The 23,019-nt window shown below is 38.3% G+C and overlaps 1 protein-coding gene across 1 annotated transcript in view; it reads right to left on the reverse strand.

The window, feature by feature from the left end:
* Positions 1-23,019, reverse strand: part of LOC129745364 (delta(9)-fatty-acid desaturase fat-7-like) — a 59,275-nt gene that overhangs the window by 24,568 nt on the left and 11,688 nt on the right. Inside the window, exons 2-4 of the mRNA XM_055738393.1 lie at positions 5,482-5,883; positions 5,146-5,411; positions 4,629-4,699 (exon numbers count right to left, since the gene is read on the reverse strand). Coding sequence (XP_055594368.1) covers positions 4,629-4,699; positions 5,146-5,411; positions 5,482-5,881 — 737 coding nt within the window. The 5' untranslated portion in view covers positions 5,882-5,883. The remainder of the gene's footprint in view (positions 1-4,628; positions 4,700-5,145; positions 5,412-5,481; positions 5,884-23,019) is intronic.

A 23,019-nucleotide genomic window follows, 5' to 3' on the forward strand; every position in this document is an offset into this window, starting at 1 on the left:
ATTGATTGTAGAAATTTTCCTAAGGTTATGTAAGTTTTTCCTTAAAAGTCGAGAACATGTAGGAAGTTACCCGGAAAAAAATATTTAAAACATCCAGTTGAGATTTCAATTGAGAGTTGACATTTTCAAAGACCGATCAGTCACAATATTTTTTTTATCAATTTATGTTATATTAGGGAGTTCACCAAAAAATTGTTTAGTAGAATTTTATTTCATTTCAAAATTTTCCCCAAATTTTGAATTTTTGTACATTTTTTTTTCTAATTCAAGTCAAGTTTATTATGAGAAATGAAATGTTTTTTTTTCAGTTTTGTTGGAAATTTTATTGAGCAGCAAAACACAAAACACTAATTAAATATTGCATGAACCGAAGATTACCACCGGTTAAAAAGGATAAACTATTTCATAAAAGATTTGTTCGATGTTTTCTTCGTTTAACTACAAATTCAATTATAATTGAGATGTTTAGTTGAAACACCAGGACAATTCAGGACATTTTGAAGACAATTTAAAAAAAATTAGGACAAATCAAGAGTTTTTGAAAAATCGGGATGGTCTTCCGAAAATCAGGACGAATCTGTCGTATTCGATGGATTTTATTGCTTTCAAATGCAGCCAGATACACGCGACTGAACTCGGAACAACATTAATTGCAGACCGCATTGCTTTCTTTCGCTTTCGACTTCTAATCGTCATTTTGAACAAAATAATCACATTTTTCTAGAACGAGAACGCAACAAACTGTCTTTCCTAACAACTTTTCATCAACTGACGAATCATCGTTGATCAATCAAAATCAAGCAGCTTTTTCCATTTGCTCAGAAGCAGAGATGCCAATATGCCTGATTTTGCGGGATTTTCCTAATTTTTGTAGGTCCGTCCTGATAACCTGATAAGTCTAGTTTTTTCCCTGATTTTTGGAAATAAGCCTGGTTTTGCCTGATTTTTTTGGTTTCCACAAAAAAAAATGTGCAGATCCGCTCAAAACTTAATAGAAATTCAGTGGTTGTTCGTCGTCACTTTAACCTTGAATTCAATAACTTCATACTTTGTTGGATTTAGATCTTCTATCAATGCATTGATAATGTTGCAATGTTTTCTGACTGGCTCAAAAAAATTTTTGGTGTCCTGAACACGATTTTTTTTTGTCAGATTTTGTTTATCACATCCAGTTTTACTGATACGGCGTTTAAAAAAACAGCTATGATAAATCAATCATTGAAATCTTTTTATTATTTTTTACTTCTTTGTTGAAGAATGCAAAGCGTTTTAACTTCTACTTTGAAAAATATCTACAATTTATTTTGGTTTTAAATTTCATTGAAATTTCGATTTAACAGAACAGGAAAAAAAATAAATAAAATTTCTTTAATTTCAAAGTCAAAATTACTTGCAGTCTTCGAGAAAGTTGATCATTGCGTAAAAACATAATTTTTTTTAAAATCATGTTTTATTCTACAGTTGCTACATTTGCCATTTATCTTAGATATTGTGAAACTCTTTATAAAAAGCTGAACGCTTTACGGAAAAACATATCATGTTTTCGTTCAACGATCAGACAATTGTTATTGTTAAAAATAATAAGTATAGAAACGGAATGAATGATTGATTTGTCAAAGTCAACAACTTAGGCAAATGTACTTTTTATAAAAATAATTGACTGGAAGATTTATAACTGTCGTATGCAAACATTTTATCTCATTTCTCTATAAATCGGAATTTTTGTTTGCTATGAAAACTTTTGAAATCTGTCACATTTAAACTTAACTTTGCGAGAACTTCTATGAAAAATTTTTGCAAAAAGCTTTGATAAGTTCAAAAAGGTAAATTTTCAAACAACTTCCAAATCACACATCACATATTTAAAAATCGTTATATTTCGTCAGTTAAACTTGTGATAGCTGGTAAATCTTTGATAGAAAATATGAATAAAAGGCATGAAATAAAAAAATATCGCGTTTAAAGGTTGAAGTGACAGTGAGAATGAAGCTTATTCAACAGAATTAAATATGAGCGGTACTGTGTATCAGCTCCATAACGTTTTACAACGGTGACCAAAAAAGGCACTCAGCTCGATCTTTTTATGTTAGCCTGATCTTTATTTTCAAGCTCCCTGAATTTCGGAAAAAAATGTTGGCAACCCTACTCAGAAGAGCTTCGAAGACCATTTCTCTTCTTTCACACTTTCTGTAGAATAATCTCTCACTTCTAAAGATCAAAGCACTCTCATCATTGTCAAGCGTTAGCTGTTAGAATGATTCAAATTTAGTATCATGCACCTGTTTTTATACCAGTTTTGTTTTATTTTTATATCATGATTTCATACTTTATCATTATTCTCTACAGAATCCTGAAAATTCAAGACAGCATAGAGCAGCGCCTTTCCTCGTAAACGTACCGAAAAAAACAGTGTTAGCTCTTAGACTTCTCCTCAACACAATGCGCAAACGCAATAATTTTTTCCAAAGAAGGGAATTCTTTACATCAGTGGATGTGAATACTCTCGCTCACTCATATGTGTTGACAATCTCACTCTTGTTTACAGTGCGATTTATCTCTCTCCGCACAGCTTGTGGGGAGCAGACGAAAAAATTAGCACTCTTTTTCACTGGACAAGCAGATCTGAGGAGTTTTAGCATCCATGGCCACAAGCAAACAGATTCGTGGGAAGTCATCAGGTTGGCTTCATGGAGGGACGCTCTATGGCGGACCACATCTTCACACTAGGGCAAATTCTCCAAAAATACCGCGAACACCAAGTCCCTACGCACCATCTTTTCATCGACTTCAAAGCCGCATACGACATGATCGACCGTGATGAGCTATGAAAAATCATGAACGAGAACGGCTTCTCCGGGAATCTCATTAGACCGGTTGTCGTCTACGGGCACAAGACATGGATATTAGTTGAGGAGGACCTGCACACACTCGGAGTATTCGAGCGACGAGTGTTTGGATCCATTTTTGGCGGCGTGAAAAACTGAGTTTGGGGGCGAAGGATGAATCACGCGACTCCACGGCGAACCTAGTATCCAGAAAGTGGTGAGGGCTGGACGGATACGCTGGGCAGGACATGTTGCGAAAATGCCTGACAACTGTCCTGCAAAACAGGTGTTCGCTACGAATCATGTAGGAACGATACGAGCAGGGTGGCAACGAGCAAGGTGCTTCGACCAAGTGGAGCGTGATTTGGCGAATGTGGGATGCCCGAGAAATTGGAGAACGGTTGCCATGGACCGAGTGAATTTTAGGAATGATGTTCACCAAGTTATAAAAAATAGACATACACCGTCTTAGCCGATTTACAGACTGAATAAATGACGTGGACAACCTAAGATTTACATTTAACACTCAGTACCGAGATGGGAATCGAACCCATGCCATCAGTGGACCAGCGATTACCGTCTTACCACGCTAACCACTCGACCATCGAGACGTACAAGTTATGTTCTGAATAGGATTGTTCGATCTTCGGGAAAAGATCGATCTCCAAGATCGATTCAAATGAACGGTTCTGGGATCGATCTAGCTAAAAAATCGGAGCTTGAAGATCGATCTCTGATTAATCGATCTTTTCATTTGTAACAAGAGGGAACTGCTTTTTATTGAAAATATGCAATAAAGACACAAAATTTCAAATTTGTATAATCATATGCAAAATAGAAAAATTTCCAGCGCTTTTTTGAAAGGTGAACCGGAGTTAGTGTTTTGAAACAACACTAATCAATATCCAAATATCTCGGAAACGCTTTAATTTTTTTAGGTAATGTACTGACAAGAAATATTTTAGAGTTTAAAAAAAATTATTTCAAGATATATTTATTAAGATTTTTTAATGTATATGAGAGATATCGAATAAAAAGTGCAGAAAAAAAATCAAATTTATTTATTTAAAAAAAGTAATTTTTGGAAAATCGCTGTTATTACTTAAATTTAACGAATTATAGCAATTTTTTTTAATCTTAATCGATCACAAACACCTTAATGCAACCAATTCACAAGGTTTTGGTAATAATTAGAATAAAATGTACTGAAATGAATTAATTTTTTTTTTAATTATTTTTCAACTTAAATAAGCGTTCTCTTTAAGGTAGCCATTATGCCCTTATTTTCCCTAAATGAGAGAAAAAGATCGAAAGATCGAATCGAAAATAAACCGATCTAATCGATTTTTTCTTGACCGAAGAATCGATCCAAAAAATCGAAAATCGGAGTTGAAAAGATCGATCTTCCAAGGATCGATCCAAGATCGACCAATCCTAGTTCTGAAACGGAAAACTATGTAAATAAAAATAAAAAATGCATCACAAGGCGGCACAAATAATGCATAAGAGGCTTACAAAAAACCTCAGAATGGATTTTATTAGAGTTTTATAAAGGTTCTGGTAGCATTCTTCAACGAAAGTTTTCATTATTGTGAATTGTTTTTAAATATATGTATACTTGAATAAAAAAAAATCGGTAATTAAATTCAGTGTCTTTTTATCTGTGATCGAATTCGAAGTGGTGTACGTTTCAATAAGTTTTGTCATCACTGCACTTCATCCGGTCCCGGTGACAATGAACTTGAAAGCATTCGAAGGCCTTATAATATACGAAAAGTGGAGGAAAGGAGTATAGGTACTTACTCTTTCTGAAACATGATCCACGGGTCAGCCTCCAAATCGGACATGTCCATCTTTTTGCCATACTCGATGACCTGTTCGATGAATGGGAAGTGAGAGAAAAAGCGATAGACGTAAACAGTTGAGTATGGAATTTTGGCTGGTGTTGGCTAGTTTAAATCGAGGATGATTCAATATTTACTCGATAATCAAAATGAGCTACACATAGTGTGTTGCCGGCAAACTGCGTTCATAAGGCAAATTTGAATAGTCCTAACAATTTATTTGAGGATTGGCTGAGCGATTGAATGAACCAGGGCTACGTCAAGAATCGTAGTTCATAAATCTATTGTTTGGTGAGCTGGTGTCAATCTTAAAACAAGCAAACTAACAGATTAAAACTTTGTATGAATTTTTTAAATTTATACTGCATTTTTTGACGGCTTGAACTAAATTAAGTAATAATATTAATCTCAATGTTTCATATAATAAATTTTGATTGGAACTATCTGTAAATATTTTCAAGAAAAGTGCCATTTACCTTGGGATGTTTCTTGGACATCAGCCAGCCGACGTGGGAGAAGAAGAAGCCGCGGTTGGCGTTGTGCGGATCCGCATCCGTGTCCGAGTACTTGTGATGTTGTCGGTGATCCCGAACCCACACATACAGACAATTTTGACCGGCCAGGGTGTGCAGCCAGAGCAGCAAAACTCGGAGCCACAGCTTCGCCTTGAAGGCGCGATGGGCCCACAGCCTGTGGGCACCCATCGTGACTCCTTGGCCGGACATGTACATCAACCAGGCAGCTAGGAAGGGCAATTCAAAAAGATATCTCTAAGATTTTAAAATTTTCCCAAACATAAAAAAAATACTCACTGTAAAGCGTCGTTCGCCAGTCGCAGTACTGCCAGAAAGCCAAATGTAGTCCGATCCATCCGCAAACGTGCAGCGCAGCGAAACCGATCACATTTTTCCAGACGATTTCCCGCTTAAAATTGAAATCCGTCCCAATCTCCGACGGCAGGATGGGTGTGTGGGATCCGATTTCCTTCAGCTTTTTGTCCACCTCGCCCTCGTGGGCCAGATTGTTGCAGTTGGACAGGGCCTTCTGGAACTGGGACGGATCCAGGGTTGATCCGTGCTGCTTCAGCTCATCGGTCAGCTCTGACGAGGTAAGGCTTCCGTTACCGTTTCTGGTTTTCAGTCCCATGGTGGCGTCGATCAGCTCCGCCGTTTTGGCGCACGGTATCGTTTTGGTGTTCGAATCGGCACCCATCGCTGAGAAAGAGAAGTTTAATTTTTAGATTTCATATGGAAAAAAACTCATCTTCGAAATTGCTTTCATGTATGTAGGTATTTAAAACCGCTAGATTTTCCTCACACTGAATTGTTGTATAAAACCCGAATTTCGGGTTCAACCAACAAATCACTCAATAAACATGAAAATTACAGAAAAAGTCGTGTGAACAAAATTTGCTCTTGTGGATGTCGAAACTTTGTCGCATTCCGCCTGTCGGCATTCAAATCTGGATTCCTTGATATGCATTTGTTCACCTAATTTCACCTACCTAAAAAAATAAAACAACACTATGTTTAATGTATTTACGCAAGAACTTTTTTTTATGTAATATGATTGGAGATTACATATAAAAAATTGTTCAATTTGCAATTGTTTCAGTTCAAGTGATGTCGAATTTTTCCAAAGTTTCTGAGATTTCATAGCGTATAAGGAATAGTTTGGTGGCTTTTTACCGAATTTGTGATTAGTTCTGCTGTAAACAGAGCTGCAAAGAGTTGTTATAAAAATTCGCATTGTTGCCTCTTCCATGCCACTGATTTTCAATTCAAAACACTGTTTTGCTTGATCAACATCGATATCTACGAACAAATCAACGTTGTTGTGAAGTTGTTTTGACTATCGAGGATTTCTTATCTGCTCATCGATAATATAAACTAACATATGGCCGATTTGACTATTTCATTCAGGTCAACTTAAAGATTCTTAAATTCAGTTTTAGAATGTCACAAAAACAGAAGATGGTGGAAGTAATTTTTTGGAGCACACATCAGAAAGCGAAAATGTAAGTTTAATATGTTGTAGGGTAGAAGCACTAGTTATTGAACGGGTACCAGATATTGAACACTAGTAAAACATTATCCGATTAAAACAATAATATACAGTAGAAAAATGAATCAAAATTCGTTGTGCCACTGTTGAAGCATTTTCTACCTCTGTTCAAATTTTTATCAAGAATCTCGGACCCTTAAAGCCACAATCCCCGAAACTTGAATATGTGGTCAAATTTTGGCATGGTTTTTCGACTGGATGAAGAAAACAGCCTATTTTTGATTGGGGGAAAAATTGGATAAAAGACAAATAAACATCTAAGATAATGATATGAGTGGTTTCAACTAAGTCTTTTTAAATGATTTCTGGAAGAGTGGCAGCCTTTATAATCCTAAATTTCTTAAAATTTAACAAATTAAAGTGTTCAATCATTGGATCACAGAAAACGCCAATGTTTCAATTATTGAACGTTCAATCTTGCAGTACTCGTTTCGTAAAGAAATGCATGTACCAGTTATTGAACAAACATCGGTTGGTGTTTGGAAATGTAAACAAACTGTTTCTCGGTTGCTAGCTCAACCAAAATCGCCCCTGCAAGGCATACTATCGAGCGAAATACCCCTAAATATATGCAATGATATTCAATGCTTACGTGTTCAATAATTAGAACATTGCCTGTTCAATATTTGAATCATTGTGTTTAATCATTGGAACAAAAGTAATTTTGAATAAAAAGGCTTAAATAATAATTTCAAAACATATTTCCGCGAAAAAATATAGAGATTTGAAGCAGAGAAATAAGCTTAAGCTACGCTATCAAAATTTTATCAGAAAAACCTTTCGTTATTGTTTATTGGCTACAAATGTGTTGAATCCCAAAGATGGTGTTCAATATATAGTGTTCTTACCCTATAAGTGGATTTGTTCTACTAACAGTTGTTTTCAGTTTCAGATTCATCAGCTGGGACATATTCGTTGCAGCGCGCATACTTTGATCCCGGTAGGTCGAAGCAAAGGGAAAAAGCGAAATCTCCCAAAATTTCTCCAAATCAATTTTACCACGTAAGTCATTTGATATTTTTTGAATATTTATAATGTTCTCTCGGTTAAAAAAAAAAAAACAAATTCAGGCCTAGGATGGCGTTTTCCGCGCAAGTCTCGAAAATTATCCTTCTGGAAACGGCGGAGTAGCAGCATCAATTGAATACATTGCATGGCTCAAATGAAAACATAGGCCACTGATGTAATATATTATAAATTAAAAAAAAACATACCGGCCCTTATTCTGCGCCGCGCATGAGGTGACGATTGTCACGTCACTTCGAGTCACCGTGAGATTTGTCACCTTATTCCCGGAGTCGATACGGGTAAAGTGACAGAGGTTCATTCTAGGTGAGTGACCGAATGAACACATCTGTCAAAATGGTAGAAATTGTTCTGTTTTGATTTGATTTTGGTCGCGCTTCGGATTTTCACAATCCATTTTCAAAAAAACGAGTTGGAATTCCGGGTTTTAAAAGGCCACAATCGAATTTTACGGCAATGGCAAGCTGCTAAAAATAAAACAGGGCCAAATCGTGTGGTCTAAGTGGAAACTTCATTATTCAAGGATGAGTCCGGAACCTGCACCGTGTTGAAGGAAGAACCATTGAATGTGAAAATCGAAAACAGTCGCCCGAATCAATCGGTACATAAAGAAACGGATTCAAGGCCAAATTTCAAAGTGTTATCAGGTAAGTAAAGTGGTTTTAGTTTTGTGCTACAAACTGCTAAAAATGATGTTTGCGTGAAATTCGATGGATAGCCTTCATTTTCGCCAAAAAAGTTTTTGCGATATCAAAAAAAGTGCTAGTATTCACATCATCAACAATTTTTTACCTTAATTAACATTAAACTGATTATTTCATCATTTGTATTTTACCAATTTTAGGGGTAAAGTGAAGCTGAAAAATTTCGGTCGGGCATGCAAAACGAGATCAGCTGCTTTGCGAGGAACGTTTCGGACTGGTCATCGTCGTTTAGAGCTGTCGGTTGGGTCGGTGCAAGCCTTCGATCCAGGCTCATATGGAACCAGGATGTTCCAGTTTTTATAGTTACCAACACTGAAAAACAGTCCTCCACCACCATCCTTCCTGACTTGATGGCCGGTTTTAATTTATTCGTAGAGTATTATGTCCATATTCCAGAAACAGGTTCCCTAGAACAGCAACAGGTAAAAAGCTAAATATGTTTATAGAAAGCACTCGATGTTAATCCGATTTTTTTTTAAATTTGCCTTACTATTCATTTTAGTTATTTAACATTTTATTTATTTTACGAATAACATCGCCTATGTATCCACCAACTGGAAAGTGATGAATGTCATAGAAATTATCTTTCGATATTCTGAAGTACTAAAACAAATTCGAATTGGTAAAGTTCTCTCATGGAACCGGAACAGCGAACATTCTTTGGATTAAAGAACAACTTTTCTTTGAATATATAAAAATGTACTTTTTAAAAGGGTACAATGATTTTACATCAATTTTCTTGGAAACAATTTTTCATTAAGCAAAAAAAAGCAGATATTTAAAATAAATGTAAGTAACTTAATCCAATTTTTTTTTCACTATTTCACTATCTATTTTGCATTAATTTTCCATTCAAATTCTATCTCGTCACCACCTGAAAAGGTACCGACAATTCTCATTGATTGCCGAACTAGTTCAGCAATTCTAGATTTTTTTTACGTGAAAATTGTCTTTGAAATGGTTATACCTTAATGTTATTGAGCTTTTAGAGCCAAATTATTCCTTGTTTCATAAATTTTTCATTGAATTTCTATCTCGTCGCCACCTGAAAAGGTACCGACAATTGTCACCTAAAATCGTCCCCCGAATACGACGATTCTCACCCACGGTGACTACGAGAATAGGGTAAGAACTCACAAAGTTCATCCGAAGTGACGTTCCTCACCTAAACCGACTGCTGGAATAGAGTGACTTGGGTGACTCTACTATCGTCACGTCACGCGAGGCGCAGAATAAGGGCCACCGTCAAACGGGGCATCATGCAACAGCGGGGTTCGATGCAACATTTATATAGCACTACACTGAATCAATTTTTAATTTAATGTAATGTAACAAAGTTATCTTTTAATGATGGCAAAATGATGATGACGTAATTTCTCGCATCTTTAGCTAGTTTTTTGAAGTTTTTTATTTTTGTTTAAAATTTGAAAAATCGAGCAATAAATGTACAAATTTTCACATTTTTTGAAGCCGAAAAAAACTTTACCCAGTATGACGGATTGGCTTGATAATATTACCTACAAACTTTTTACAGGTTTCCTAATGCTATACCAGCATTGTTGGTGTAAAAATATTTTTCGAACAATCACCCAATTTTTTGAAAAAAATAACTCTATAATTCAGTTTGGTGTGTGGGGTAAAATGCAACAAAATGCAAATCAAAGAAACACCTTGTAAATCTCGTTTCTATGAGCTGGAAAATGAATGTTTTGCATCACGCGTTTGTAAACATTGAAATTTCATTCATCCAAACATTTATTTTTATGATTTCAGCTTTTAGAATTTTTCTTAGTATTACTTAACCCCTAAATGTATGCAGCATCCTTATTTTCAGAAAAAATGTGAAAATTAGTTTTTACAGACCAAAAAATTACTGCAATTGGTGTTTTCATGCGTAATGGCCTTTAAGGCATCGCAAATATATTAAAAACTTCAAATTTTTATACGTGTTCATAAGATTTTTCATTAAAAACAAAGTTTGTTGCAAGTTACCCCATTTTCTAAGGAGGGTGAAAATCATATGTTTTTTTTAAATTAAAAATAACTAAAGAAACCAATAATTTTTCTAACTACGCCAATTTGATGTCCTATCATCCTTAAAACTTTGGATGCATTAGGGGTAGGATTTATTATGAACATAAGGTTTTTAGAGGCCATTGAAGTTGAAAATTGTTGCATGTTGCCCCAGTTGACGGTATGTTATATTATAAAAAGAAAGGAAAAACAATGCATTTAACTGCTCAAATTAATTTTTTATTAATATTTGAATCTAAATTTCCGATGTTCATGGGGAGCAGTATTACGGTAAAAACAGCCATACGAATGATTGACTACAAATTCCTGTTGGATTCTCGAAGCTGATGCGATCGCCAAATCAGCCATTTATACATTTGTTGCAACGTATAATCGGGTCTGAACCAAACAATCATATTTATGGTCTTGTAGACGCGTAATATAACTGATAAATTTTTATATTTTTCTCCGTGAATTATAAGCTGCATTATGGTTTCAAGTCCGGCTCGAGCACACTAGTTGCCATCTCAGAACTAGTCGACTCCAATCTATTTAAAATTGGTTCTAAAATATTGTGGAAGCATTGTTTTAGGACCTTAAAAAAGCCTTTGATACATTGAATCACGAAATATCACTGTCCAAACTGGACAAATATGGAATAAGAGGAACAGCTAATAATATCCTTCACAGTTATTTAGAGGGGTGGAAGCATTTTGTATCGATTGAAAAAGCGTGCTGAGAAATATTGATAATGGTATAACACAAGGTTGTAATATAGGTCCGTTACTTTTTTTGTTGTATGTTAATGAGTTCTGTAATTTACCATTACAAAGCTCAGCACGCATATTCGCTGATGATACAGTAATTTTCGAATCAGCAGCATCAACTGATATTATCATTCAACAATTTGAAATGATTTGAAATTGTTATCTAAATGTATGTTAAAACTAACCTTCTCTCACTCAACTATACGAAAACCAAATAGGTACATGTTATTTCATTCTTCACATGAAAGATTACTACCGAATAATAACCAAACGATAAATGAAAATATTATTGATAGGGTAAAATGCTTCAAATATTTAGGAATCTACCGAGATGGTGCTTCAACATATTTTATTGAAATTTTACTTTGCTTTTATTCACTCTCATATTAACTATTATATTATGATATGGGAAAGGGTCTCATTGTAAAACTTACAAGACCTCTCCAGAACAGATGTTTGAAAAATATTTATAGACTCCCATTGCTCTTTCCTATCCAACAGCAGCTCTATTCCTTAAGAGCGCATAAAATTCTCCGTTAAACGAACTTTGTGATTTACAAACTATAATATATGTCTATGACATTTTACACACTTATTTCAGTAATCAAAACATTCATTTTGTAGTACGCAATACAGTTGGCGTACTCATAACATTCGTCAGTCATATTTTCTACAACGAAGCCGATCCATGACATCCTTAGGTCAAAAAAGAATCTCATTTATTGGTCCTACTAAGTACAACACCTTGCCTAATGAAATCAAAACCATGAAAAACCGTTCCACATTCAAAATCAAAGTAATACAGCTATTAGAAGAAGATTGAATCGTTAAAAAAGTCGATCAGTTACCAATTTTTTTCTTTTCTAATTACATTTTGTGAATTTTGTAGTAATTTGATTTCTTTTTGTGTTTTTTTAAATTATAATTACTTATTCAATTTAATGTTTTTTTAGAAGCATTAAAATCAAATAGTGGATCTCTTTAAGGAAAATCTGTTTTCCATTGAGACCCATATGTAGTATTTGATTTATTTTTATCATTACATTTCCTTGCACTATAGTTAAAACATTTGAGTTCTCAGCATGAGTAAAATTTCGCTCGTGTTTTTGTTATGCTTTATTGCTGCCAGACGTGCTGAGAACAGTAGCGTCCATTACCAAGAGGCTCAAATGAGCCTTTCGGTGTGGGGGAGTATGGTGGGCCGCTACATACCGTCAACTGGGCAATATGCAACAATTTTCAACTTCAATGGCTTCTAAAAAACTTATGTTCACAGTTAATCGTATCCTTTATGCATCAAAAGTTTTAAGGATGCTGGGGCATCAAATTGACGTAGTTAAAAAAATTATTGGTTTCTTCAGTTATTTTTAATTTTCTAAAAACATGCGATTTTCACACTCCTTCGAAAATGGGGTAACTTGCAACAAACTTTGTTTTTAATGAAAAATCTTATGAATACGTACGAAAATTCATAGTTTTTAATATATTTGCGATGCCTTAAAGACCATTACGCATGACAACACCAATTGCAGTAGTTTTTGGGTCTGTAAAAACAAATTATCACATTTTTTCCGAAAATAAGGATGCTGCATACATTTAGGGGTTAAATAATACTACGAAAAATTCTACAAGCTGAAATCATAAAAATAAATGTTTGGATGGATGAAATTTAAATGTTTACAAACGCATGATGCAAAACATTCATATTCCAGCACATGGAAACGAGATTAACAAGGTATTTCTTTGATTTGCATTTTGTTGCATTTAACCCCAGACACCTAACTGAATTTTAAAAATATTCATTTAAAAAAATTGGGTGATTGTTCGAAAAATATTTTTACACCAACAATGTTGGTATAACATGAGGAAACCTGTAAAAAGTTTGTAGGTAATTTTATCAAGCCGATCCGTCATACTGGGTAAAGTTTTTTTCGGCATCAAAAAATGTTAAAATTGGTACATTTATTGCTCGATTTTTCAAATTTTACATAAAAAAAAACTTAAGACAACTAGCTTAAGATGCGAGAAATTATGTCATCATCATTTTGTTATCATTAAAAGATAACTTTATTACATTACATTAAATTAAAAATTGATTCAATGTAGTGTTATATAAATGTTGCATCGAACCTCGCTGTTGCCCCGTTTGACGGTATTATAAAAAAAAACATTAGAAACAACTGCACTTAGGTATTGCAGTTCGAACTCAATGAAACATAAATTGATTTTTCAAATATAATCGTGATCAGTCATTTGTTTTTCATCATCAAAATAATCATTTTGTTATTATTTTATAACCATTTTGCTTTTGTTTTTTTCACGGAGAAATAGTAGTGCCGCGAAGGGATTTGAGATATATTCTTAACCTCAAATAAGAATGTGCGTTGATTTTTTTTAGAGACATACACCGTCTTAGCCGATTTAGGCTTTACAGATTGAATAAATGACATGAACAACTTAAGATTAACATTCAACACCCAGTACCGAGATGGAAATCGAACGCATGCCATCATTGGACCAGCGATTACCATCTTACCACACTTACCACTCGACCACCGAGACGTACAAATATTTTATATTTTTTACCAAGTAGAAACAATTCTTATATTTAAGGATGGCTAAAATAGTGAAATGATCCGATTATCTTATTTTTGATTGAACTGAGAAATTTTGGAAAAACCAAATCGTAGTTTGTTGCAAAAATTCCAATTCTTGTTATCTATGGAAATAAGCTTGTTTGACTAAAAGTTCAAATGCACCCAGGTTCAGCAATTATCGAAACTAATCTCTGGTAAAAATACGAATGATAACTTATTTCAATGCGTTATATTGTATTGCACGTTTATTGAATGCCTCATAGGAATAGGAGTTTCTTTAGGAAAGGTCTAGGAGCATAGGAGGTACAGAAAGAACATGATCGCACCATTTACCAAAATGGACCCTGATCTCTATCTGTTCGGGCTCGGCCGATGGGGGGTTCGGATTTCGGGGTATTTCTTCCCGTCTCTCGTCGACGGCATCCACCAGCAGCAAGAATGTCCAGGTAAGTCTTCGGCACTTCACTAGTCAGCTGTTCACCCGCTGGGGGAAGAATTTGTTTTCCTCTTTGGGGTAGGTTTGCGAGTAAGCACCACACAGTATGCACGTTATAGTTGCGATTTGTTTACCACAATTGCCGATTTCGGATCCACTACTGAGAAGTCGCTTAGTTGGACTTAATTCAATTAGACTTTATTGGAGATGAAGTAAAATTCCGTGCTTCTAATTCAAGGTACTGATCTATTCTACTTAATTCTAAAATGGCTTACTACACTATTATTTCAGACTCTCTCGAAGAAAGTATTAATGTTGCGAGAGAGTTATGCTTATCCTAAGGTACTTGCACAAATAATGGTGTTTGCGAACAAATTGATTAAAGTGTCAAGTGAACATAAAAAGGACACATTACAAACAGAAATCAATTTGAACTCCTGATCGGTTCAGTATCGATCATTCCGGCCACCTTGAAACTGCTGGCGATCGTTTCAATAACCCATATGCCCAACGGGTTGCTGCATGCTTCTTCGGCTGCATTCGAAGGCACGGCTGGTATGTTGCTCATCGAGGAAACTGCTTCGACTCAGCGTCGGAACTAGGGATCGATAGTGGGACCCGGGTGATCACTCGGCTGAGAACTCATCCGGTTGGACCAGAAGATACGGTTGACACGTCGCGCATCGAAGAACTTCGTCGCCATCGGAACTGGTGCAGAATCTGTGAACGACAAGAGACCCGGTAGAACGAACAACGGAGGATAAGGTTATAGGAACGCTAATCACCTGTTAGCGCCCCTCTAGCGCGTTGAGCAACATTCGGTGTGCTCTACCGATCTTTGTAGACTCTGCTTTCTCCATAGATGGATTTGGCCGTCTTCTATGGTGTATGATAAGATTCTGCGTCGAAGTATTGTGGGTGATCTGGAATCGACAAAAGACCCGGTAGATCGAACGATAGGAGAAAAAATTATAGGAACGCTAATCACCTATTAGCGCTCCGTTAGCGCATTGAGCAACGTTCGGCGTGCTCTACCGATCTTGGACGATTCTGCTTAGGACTGGCTTGATAAAAGGCGATGAATACTCGATGGCGAAAAAGAATGATGAGGAAGAGTGGTGATTGAGAAGGGATCTGAAATCAACGAAGACCAGGTAGATCGAACGAGAAAATGTGACAATTTGGAACGCTAATCACCTGTTAGCGCTCGACATGCGCGTTGAGTCACATTCGGCGTGCTCTGCCGGTCTTTGTAGATTGATCTCGTTGACAACAGATGGCGGATATTACAGCATTAAAAAAGATCTGTAAACAACAAAGACCCGGTAGATCGAACGGTTGAAGTAAAGTGACAGGAACGCTAATCACCTTTTAGCGCTCTAAAAGCGCGTTGAGCATGTTCGGCGTGCTCTACCGGTCTTTGTAGCTTTCTCTGGTCGATTGTAGAGTTGACGACTTGGCTGCTGGCGATGAGTAAGATGGTAATCCGATTCACCGCTCTGACAACCATCTCGCTTGGCTGTCTCCAGTCCTAAAACAGGAACGACTCCATCTCGACTTGGATGAAGCTTTGCAATGCGACTTAGTGGCCGCAAGGTGGCGGAGCAGGGCCAGTTTTCCATGGACGAAAATTGACGTGTAGGGTCGTAGTAGCACTGACGCTTATCGGGGAAATGGAACATGCTGGACAGATTGCTGGCCACATTGTGCCCGTCTGTACCAATCTGGATAACCGGTGCGCGTTTAGCAGCGACAGTTCTCCAACGATGCGGTGGCGGCTTCGACCGCTGGGGTATCCGGAACGGTTCTGTTGGCAGAACAGGTGCACAGTACTCCATAACGGTAACAGAGGGCTGCTTGGCCAAAGGGACAACGTAGCAGCAGGATCCACAGGCAGCGCCTTCTCCTTCATCGATGACCTTGGATGCGCTTAGAGGAGTACTGGACAGCAGGCTGTGTTGAGCGACGGGAACGACGAGCAGCATATCGTTGAGCGCGTACCCTGAATTGGGCTCATAGGATGCGTTGAATACCACGCGTTCATTGGTGGTTTTGCTGACTTCCTTGAGCACCGGGTGATGTGGCAGATAGCAGTGTGGTTCGTCCTCAACAGGATCGCTGTTGTGCATATTTCTGGGTTGGGTGATACTTTCAGTAGTTTGATGGTGTCCATTTCTGGTGGAGTTTCGTTGTGTGGTCTTCGTGTTTAAATCTCCAAGGGTGGTTTTAGGATTATTGGGCCGGGAATGGCGGGCGATGCATCCTTTTTTGTGGATTTGAGTGGTGGAGGGTTCAGCTTCCATTCTCAGGCTCCCATCGGCGGTTTCCATTGGCCGGAACTCCCCAGGGATCGTTTCTCGGGTTTGATCAACGGTGGAGAGGAAGCACGCTTGCGGTGCGGTGGTGGAGCTGGAATCCACTTTGCCAGAAACTGTCCAGCCAAAGAGGGTGTCCACCAAAAACGGAGAATTATCACCAAGAGAGTGGCGTACGCCTGTGTGGAACTCGTGGTAACATTCTCCACCGATGATCATGTCGATTGTTGCTGGAACGTGGAACTGAGGATCCGCCAATGGAACCTTTGGCATTTTCCAGGCAGTTGTATCGATCGGGGATGTGGGAAGATGGGATGTTGGTTTCTTCATGACGAGGAAATCGAGTGTGGTGGAGAAGTCGCTGTTCTTGGATACGATTTTGGCAGCTAACTTGTGTTTGATGCGCTTCACTGACTCTCCGATTCCGGCAATTGAGATGTCCACGGGCCTTTGACGGGTGGCGAGCTCGTTCGCCAGCTTCTTGGTGATGAAATTTGACATCGCTGCAGAATCAAGTAGAGCTCGTGCTTGGATCTTTCTGCCGTATCGGTCGACTACTAACAGCGAGACTGTCTCCAAGAGAACGGTTGAATCAGAATGCACGGAAAGATTTACTGTTGGGGGGCTAAGCAATCTACTGGGGCCTGGATTCGCTTGTACGGGATGTGGTTCCTCAGTAGAGAGTTGCTCTAGATGTGATATTTGGTGGTCGTGCAACATGGTGTGGTGTTTTGCTTGACAAATCCTGCACAGAAACTTAGATTTGCAGGATGTTGCCCGGTGGTTTGCGCGAAAGCAATTCCAGCAAAGACTGTGCTGTGTCACAAACTCTCGTCGTTGGGAGCTTGACAGGTTCGAAAATGCTGGACATTGGTGAAGCGGATGTGTTCTCAAACAACAGTGGCATGGCGAAGTACTGGATTGAGTTTCGGACGTAGCTGTGTTCACGACAGATCGGATGGGAACTGGTTTCTTCGTGATTTGTCCGGCCACCTTGGAAACGGTGGGCACTGAGGAACGATGCTGGAGATCGCTGTCCACGGATTTCAACATCCGGACCTGGTGGATGAGAAACTCGATGAGCTCGTCGTATTTCACCTCGTCCTTCTGTCGAGTATCTTGCTCCCATGCACGAATCGTCGCCGAATCCAACTTGTTTGACAGGATGAAGATGAGCGGAGTGTCCCAATGCTCGATCGGTTCGCCCAACTTCCCAAGAGCCTTGACGTGTCGCTGGAAATCATCAACGAGTGTGTTGAGGTTTTGTGCGGACTCATGCTGAAGGGGTGGAAGGTTGTATAGGCCGCGGAAAAGCTCTTTTCTAAGGAAACGCTTGTTGTCATACCGCTTTTTCAATGCATCCCACGTCGACGCATAGTTATCGGCTTGGATATCCACAGACTCGAACGGTTTTCTTGCCTCTCCTTCCAGCGACTGCAAAAGATACTGCAGCTTGTTGACGATTGGTATATCCTCGTTGCAGTGAATCATCGAGAGAAAGTTGTCACGGAACGAGATCCAGCGTGATTCATCTCCACTAAACTTCGGCAAATCGATTTTTGGCAGACGATGATGAAAGCTTGAAGACATGCTGTGAGAAGCCGATGCGTGTATGATCGTCGAACTCAACGGATGCTCCCTACTTTCCAATTTGGACAACAAGAAACCTTTTGCTCTGCAAAACCGATCCTCGAAATCCGCCCGGAATTCCAGATGTGTCTCGAACCGTTCTTCGCTGTCACCCATCTCGATGTCGTTCTGCACGTTCAAGAAGAGTTCGTTGCACTTGTTGAGCGCCTCCAAACGTACCGCAACCTGGCAACAGTCCCGTTCATAGGTGAAATCCGCTACGAACTTCTCCACCACATCTCGTTCGGCACATGCTCGTCGTCTCGTCAGAAGGTCCGCTGCTAACTTTTTCTCCGCCTTGCTAGCCATCACTCAACACCACTCAAATCACACTTTTGACACCAAAAACGATCGGAAACACCACCAACGATTGACCTTTCGGATGTGTTTTATAAATAAAAATCGCCAAAATATTTTTATTCAGTGTATGTTGCTATCCTTTTGATCGGTACTGTACTCAGCAACTTGTATGAACGCCACCCAGCAATGTTAAAATCGCCACAAAATAAACTCCGAAAGTGATTTGAAATTTTTCAAAAAATCTAATTTATGAAATATTGCTATACTTTTGAACGATACTGTAGTCTAGCAACTTGTCTCAATGCGTCTCAGCAATTCTTCAGTGTCTCAGTGACCACTGGAAGTAAATTCCAATTTGTTTAAAAACTTTCAATTTTTCAAGTGTCGATGTATTTTTGATCGACACTGTAGAGTGCACCACCCTAAATGCACTTGCACTTCCACCTTGAACCGACCTTTGGCCACAAAATGCAATTAAGTGTAAAAAGTTATTTAATTTTTCCTTGTTGCAAAACTTTTGTGCTGCACTGTGTTTCAAAACATTCGAACGGCACTGTAGAAGATTTCCGTTTGTTTTGATTCTAATCGATTGTTTGGTTATTATTGCGGTGTCGGTTAATTTTACCAATTTACAAAGTTATCCGTTGGCCAAGTGAAAGATAGGCCAAAATGATCTGATCCGCGGTGAGTAAATCACAAAAGGGCCTACCTTGGTGTGGATTATCTACAAACCACAACTGCTATGGCGCTCGGAAGATGGCGATTGATGATTCCTCTGCTGGTTCAGATGAGCTTCCTGTCCTCGAATCCGGTTCGAAGGACCAAATGTTCGGGCTCGGCCGATGGGGGGTTCGGATTTCGGGGTATTTCTTCCCGTCTCTCGTCGACGGCATCCACCAGCAGCAAGAATGTCCAGGTAAGTCTTCGGCACTTCACTAGTCAGCTGTTCACCCGCTGGGGGAAGAATTTGTTTTCCTCTTTGGGGTAGGTTTGCGAGTAAGCACCACACAGTATGCACGTTATAGTTGCGATTTGTTTACCACAATTGCCGATTTCGGATCCACTACTGAGAAGTCGCTTAGTTGGACTTAATTCAATTAGACTTTATTGGAGATGAAGTAAAATTCCGTGCTTCTAATTCAAGGTACTGATCTATTCTACTTAATTCTAAAATGGCTTACTACACTATTATTTCAGACTCTCTCGAAGAAAGTATTAATGTTGCGAGAGAGTTATGCTTATCCTAAGGTACTTGCACAAATAATGGTGTTTGCGAACAAATTGATTAAAGTGTCAAGTGAACATAAAAAGGACACATTACAAACAGAAATCAATTTGAACTCCTGATCGGTTCAGTATCGATCACTATCTTTCATTAACTTACACAACCCCTTCCATACATGAATGGAGATCCTCAGACTTACATACGGTTTCTATAGTTGGTGATACTAATTTATATCTGGTTATGACTATTTCCAAATTATTTTTGGAGTTTTTTTTCTTTTTTCTTTTTTTACAACATGGAAATTTGACTTCTAACCATAACAGCCGGGTGTTTGCTGCCGTGAGTTTGTTCGTCCCACTAAAACCACCTTGGGCTTCGTGTGCCAGATGTGCCCCTTGGTTTCACCCTATGATACTACATCAAGGGGTAGACTGTGCTCATGCACTTATACATCTCACCCTTTTCCTCTTTCTCAATTTTTCCTCAATTTTTCCTTGATCATCGTTCTGTTTTATTTTTTTTCTCCTTCTTCTTTTCCTCTATCGCCTCTAACTTCAGACTGGTACGGAAGACCCCGAAACGTGTGCCGGTTAGGTAACGCTTTCAAAGTAACTCGCGCCCGTCACAGCAACCACTTCCGCAGGATTGCCGATTGAGAAACTACCAAGCTAGAATCCCGACACAACCACCCCGAATGGTATCTCCGCTTCCTTTTGCTGCAGGGAAGATCGTAGCTGAGGACGTGAGACCCTTAAGTCCCACCACACGTATGAGTCCAGATTAGGGTTATACTGCGCCCTAAGATCGCGTTGCTTTTGAATTGAAGTGTCATACGAGGCCCAAGACCTTCCATTAGCTTGTCAAATTTGGTTGACTATCTCGCTCTCTCCGTTCATCATCTTTCCTGATTCTTATCAGATCGCGCATGATTTGCGAGATTTCGTCGACTATAGCACGCCACGACTGCTCGTCGCGACACATTTCACTCACTATGTTTTCAGCGTTCAAATTTTGAAGTTGTTGACGCCTTGAATTGAACCTGGGGCAGACAAAGATAGCATGTTCTGCCGAATTATTTTTGGAGTATGTAGGAGCAAGAGGTTGCTAGTTGAACCTTAAGATTATCATACTAATATTCCCTCCTTTTTCCCCCATTGACTACTAGGACGTGGCCGGCGTCGTTATTAATCATTTTAAAAAAGAGAGAGCTTCAGTTTTGTACAATGAGAATAGCTGCTAATCTCGAGCACCACATTGTGCAAAATTGATGGCTTCGATTAATCACGAAGTAGCAACCATTGGCGATGTGGAACTTGTTCTACTTTGCCACGCCAGCGATCATGAAATTCGAAATGTATAGATTGTTAACAAATAAAAAAAGTTATGTGCCACTAGAATGGATATTATACAACCTGTTAATTTTTTTCGAGCTCAATGATTTAAGGTGGATATGAGTAGTCAATCGGGCTAAGCGAAGCATTTCGAAAAAGCCAAAAGACATCTTTGAATTTTCGAAATCCATTAGAAGAATGAAGAAAAAAAATCCTAGCTGTTTTGGCAATTCATGTGGTTGGTTCTTTCATATAATTGATAATTGATTAAACTCACATTTCCTTTATATAGGGTTTATAAAAACAGCTTCTTAGCAATAAATAAATCAAAAATAAAATGTATTGACGATTTTACAAATACTCAAAGAACTTAAATCTTAGAGGAGATCGGGTACCCAACCCCGGTGGATGCTTTGTTCTCATGCTAACTGAAATAGGGACTCCGTACGCGTCTGTTCTTCAGGCCAGGCCCGGTTCAAACAGCGTCTGTTTCGGATCGAACGACTGATTATATGAAAGGCGGCTCCCGCCAGCTAAGTCCAAGATGTCATTGCAGGATAGGGACCTTAGGCTAACAACCTACTGCTCATGATAAATCATTTGTTAAGGGAACTGAGATGAGAAATAACCGAACTGGAACTTTGGTAAGGACTTTTAGCCTTTAAAACACGGACTAAAATTAAACTTCGAATGTTTGGCCCTTGCCAGCAGGGTTGCCAACTGTTTTTCGATAAAATCTGGAATATTTTGAAAAAATGTCTGGAAATGTCTGAAAAAGTTTGGATACCTTGCTTTTGGGAAGGTGATGACCTTTTTTTTTTTGGTCACCGGATCACAATGTTGCAGATAGGCACTAATAGTTTGTGACACTATTAGCTACGTGTTCTGTTTGACTCTCAATTCACATACATCTTCGAAGAATTTCATATTAATCATAGCTTTCAACAACTGCATTCATAATTCATAAATTCTAATAATTTTCTGCCATATTATACCATGACCATTTTGAATTTTCATAGTTTCTTAGAACAATTCATGTCCTAAGCCAAAAGTCTGGAATTGTCTGGAAGAAATGTCAAAAGTCTGGAAGTCTGGAATCCTGAAAAAATGTCTGGCAATAGTCCAAAAAGTCTGGAAGATCCAGAAAAAATCTGGAAGGTTGACATCACTGCTTGCCAGCCAGGTAAGCTGGCTCAGCTAGCTAGAGAAGCTAAGCTCTAGCCGCCTAAAGCTAGAGGTTTTAGGACTGAGCTAAGTCCATTGACCTAATACTGGAGAACACAAGACGGTACTTACAAAAGCAAACTATTTTAGAATGTTCTGCTCAAGACATTCCTGATTTTTTTTCTTATTGAATAAGACAAACAAGTCTTGCTTTTTTCTGAGGATATTTCGAAACCAAAAAATGATGACACTTTTATTGAAAAACTTTCTTTTAGTAAATATTTTCTCGCTTATGCATACATTTCTTTTCGTTATCTTGAAAACCTTCGCTGAGCTCAAGTTCGTGCTTCGATGGACCCAAAAAAGGAATCATGAGCGGAAGAAAGATATCTCCACGTCAAGAGTAACTAGTCTTGCTAAGCAATTTATCCATTATGAGTGTCTTCATATCACAGAGGGTGTGTAATGGCTTACAGCACAGCTGTAAGCCACGTTCAACCTAAGAACATCTTTTAAAACGCACCGCAACCAATCATAAAATGTTAATTAATCGCAAAACGTTCAACATCATGTTTTCATCGTTGCCCTCCGGGGTCAAGTCTGGATGTGGTTCGGAAGACCCTGGCAAAAAGTGTTTAACCCCTGAACGTCTAAGGATTTAATTTTGCTTATGAATTTTTAAACATTATTTTTCAAACAAAATTGAACAACTTGGAAACTGTAGGATCTCCAAAGGGTTAACGAGCGTCCTTCTCCCCTATCAAAGGTTCAACAGTTTG

Source organism: Uranotaenia lowii, chromosome 1 (genome assembly GCF_029784155.1).
Source record: "Uranotaenia lowii strain MFRU-FL chromosome 1, ASM2978415v1, whole genome shotgun sequence".
NCBI classification, from domain to species: domain Eukaryota; kingdom Metazoa; phylum Arthropoda; class Insecta; order Diptera; family Culicidae; genus Uranotaenia; species Uranotaenia lowii.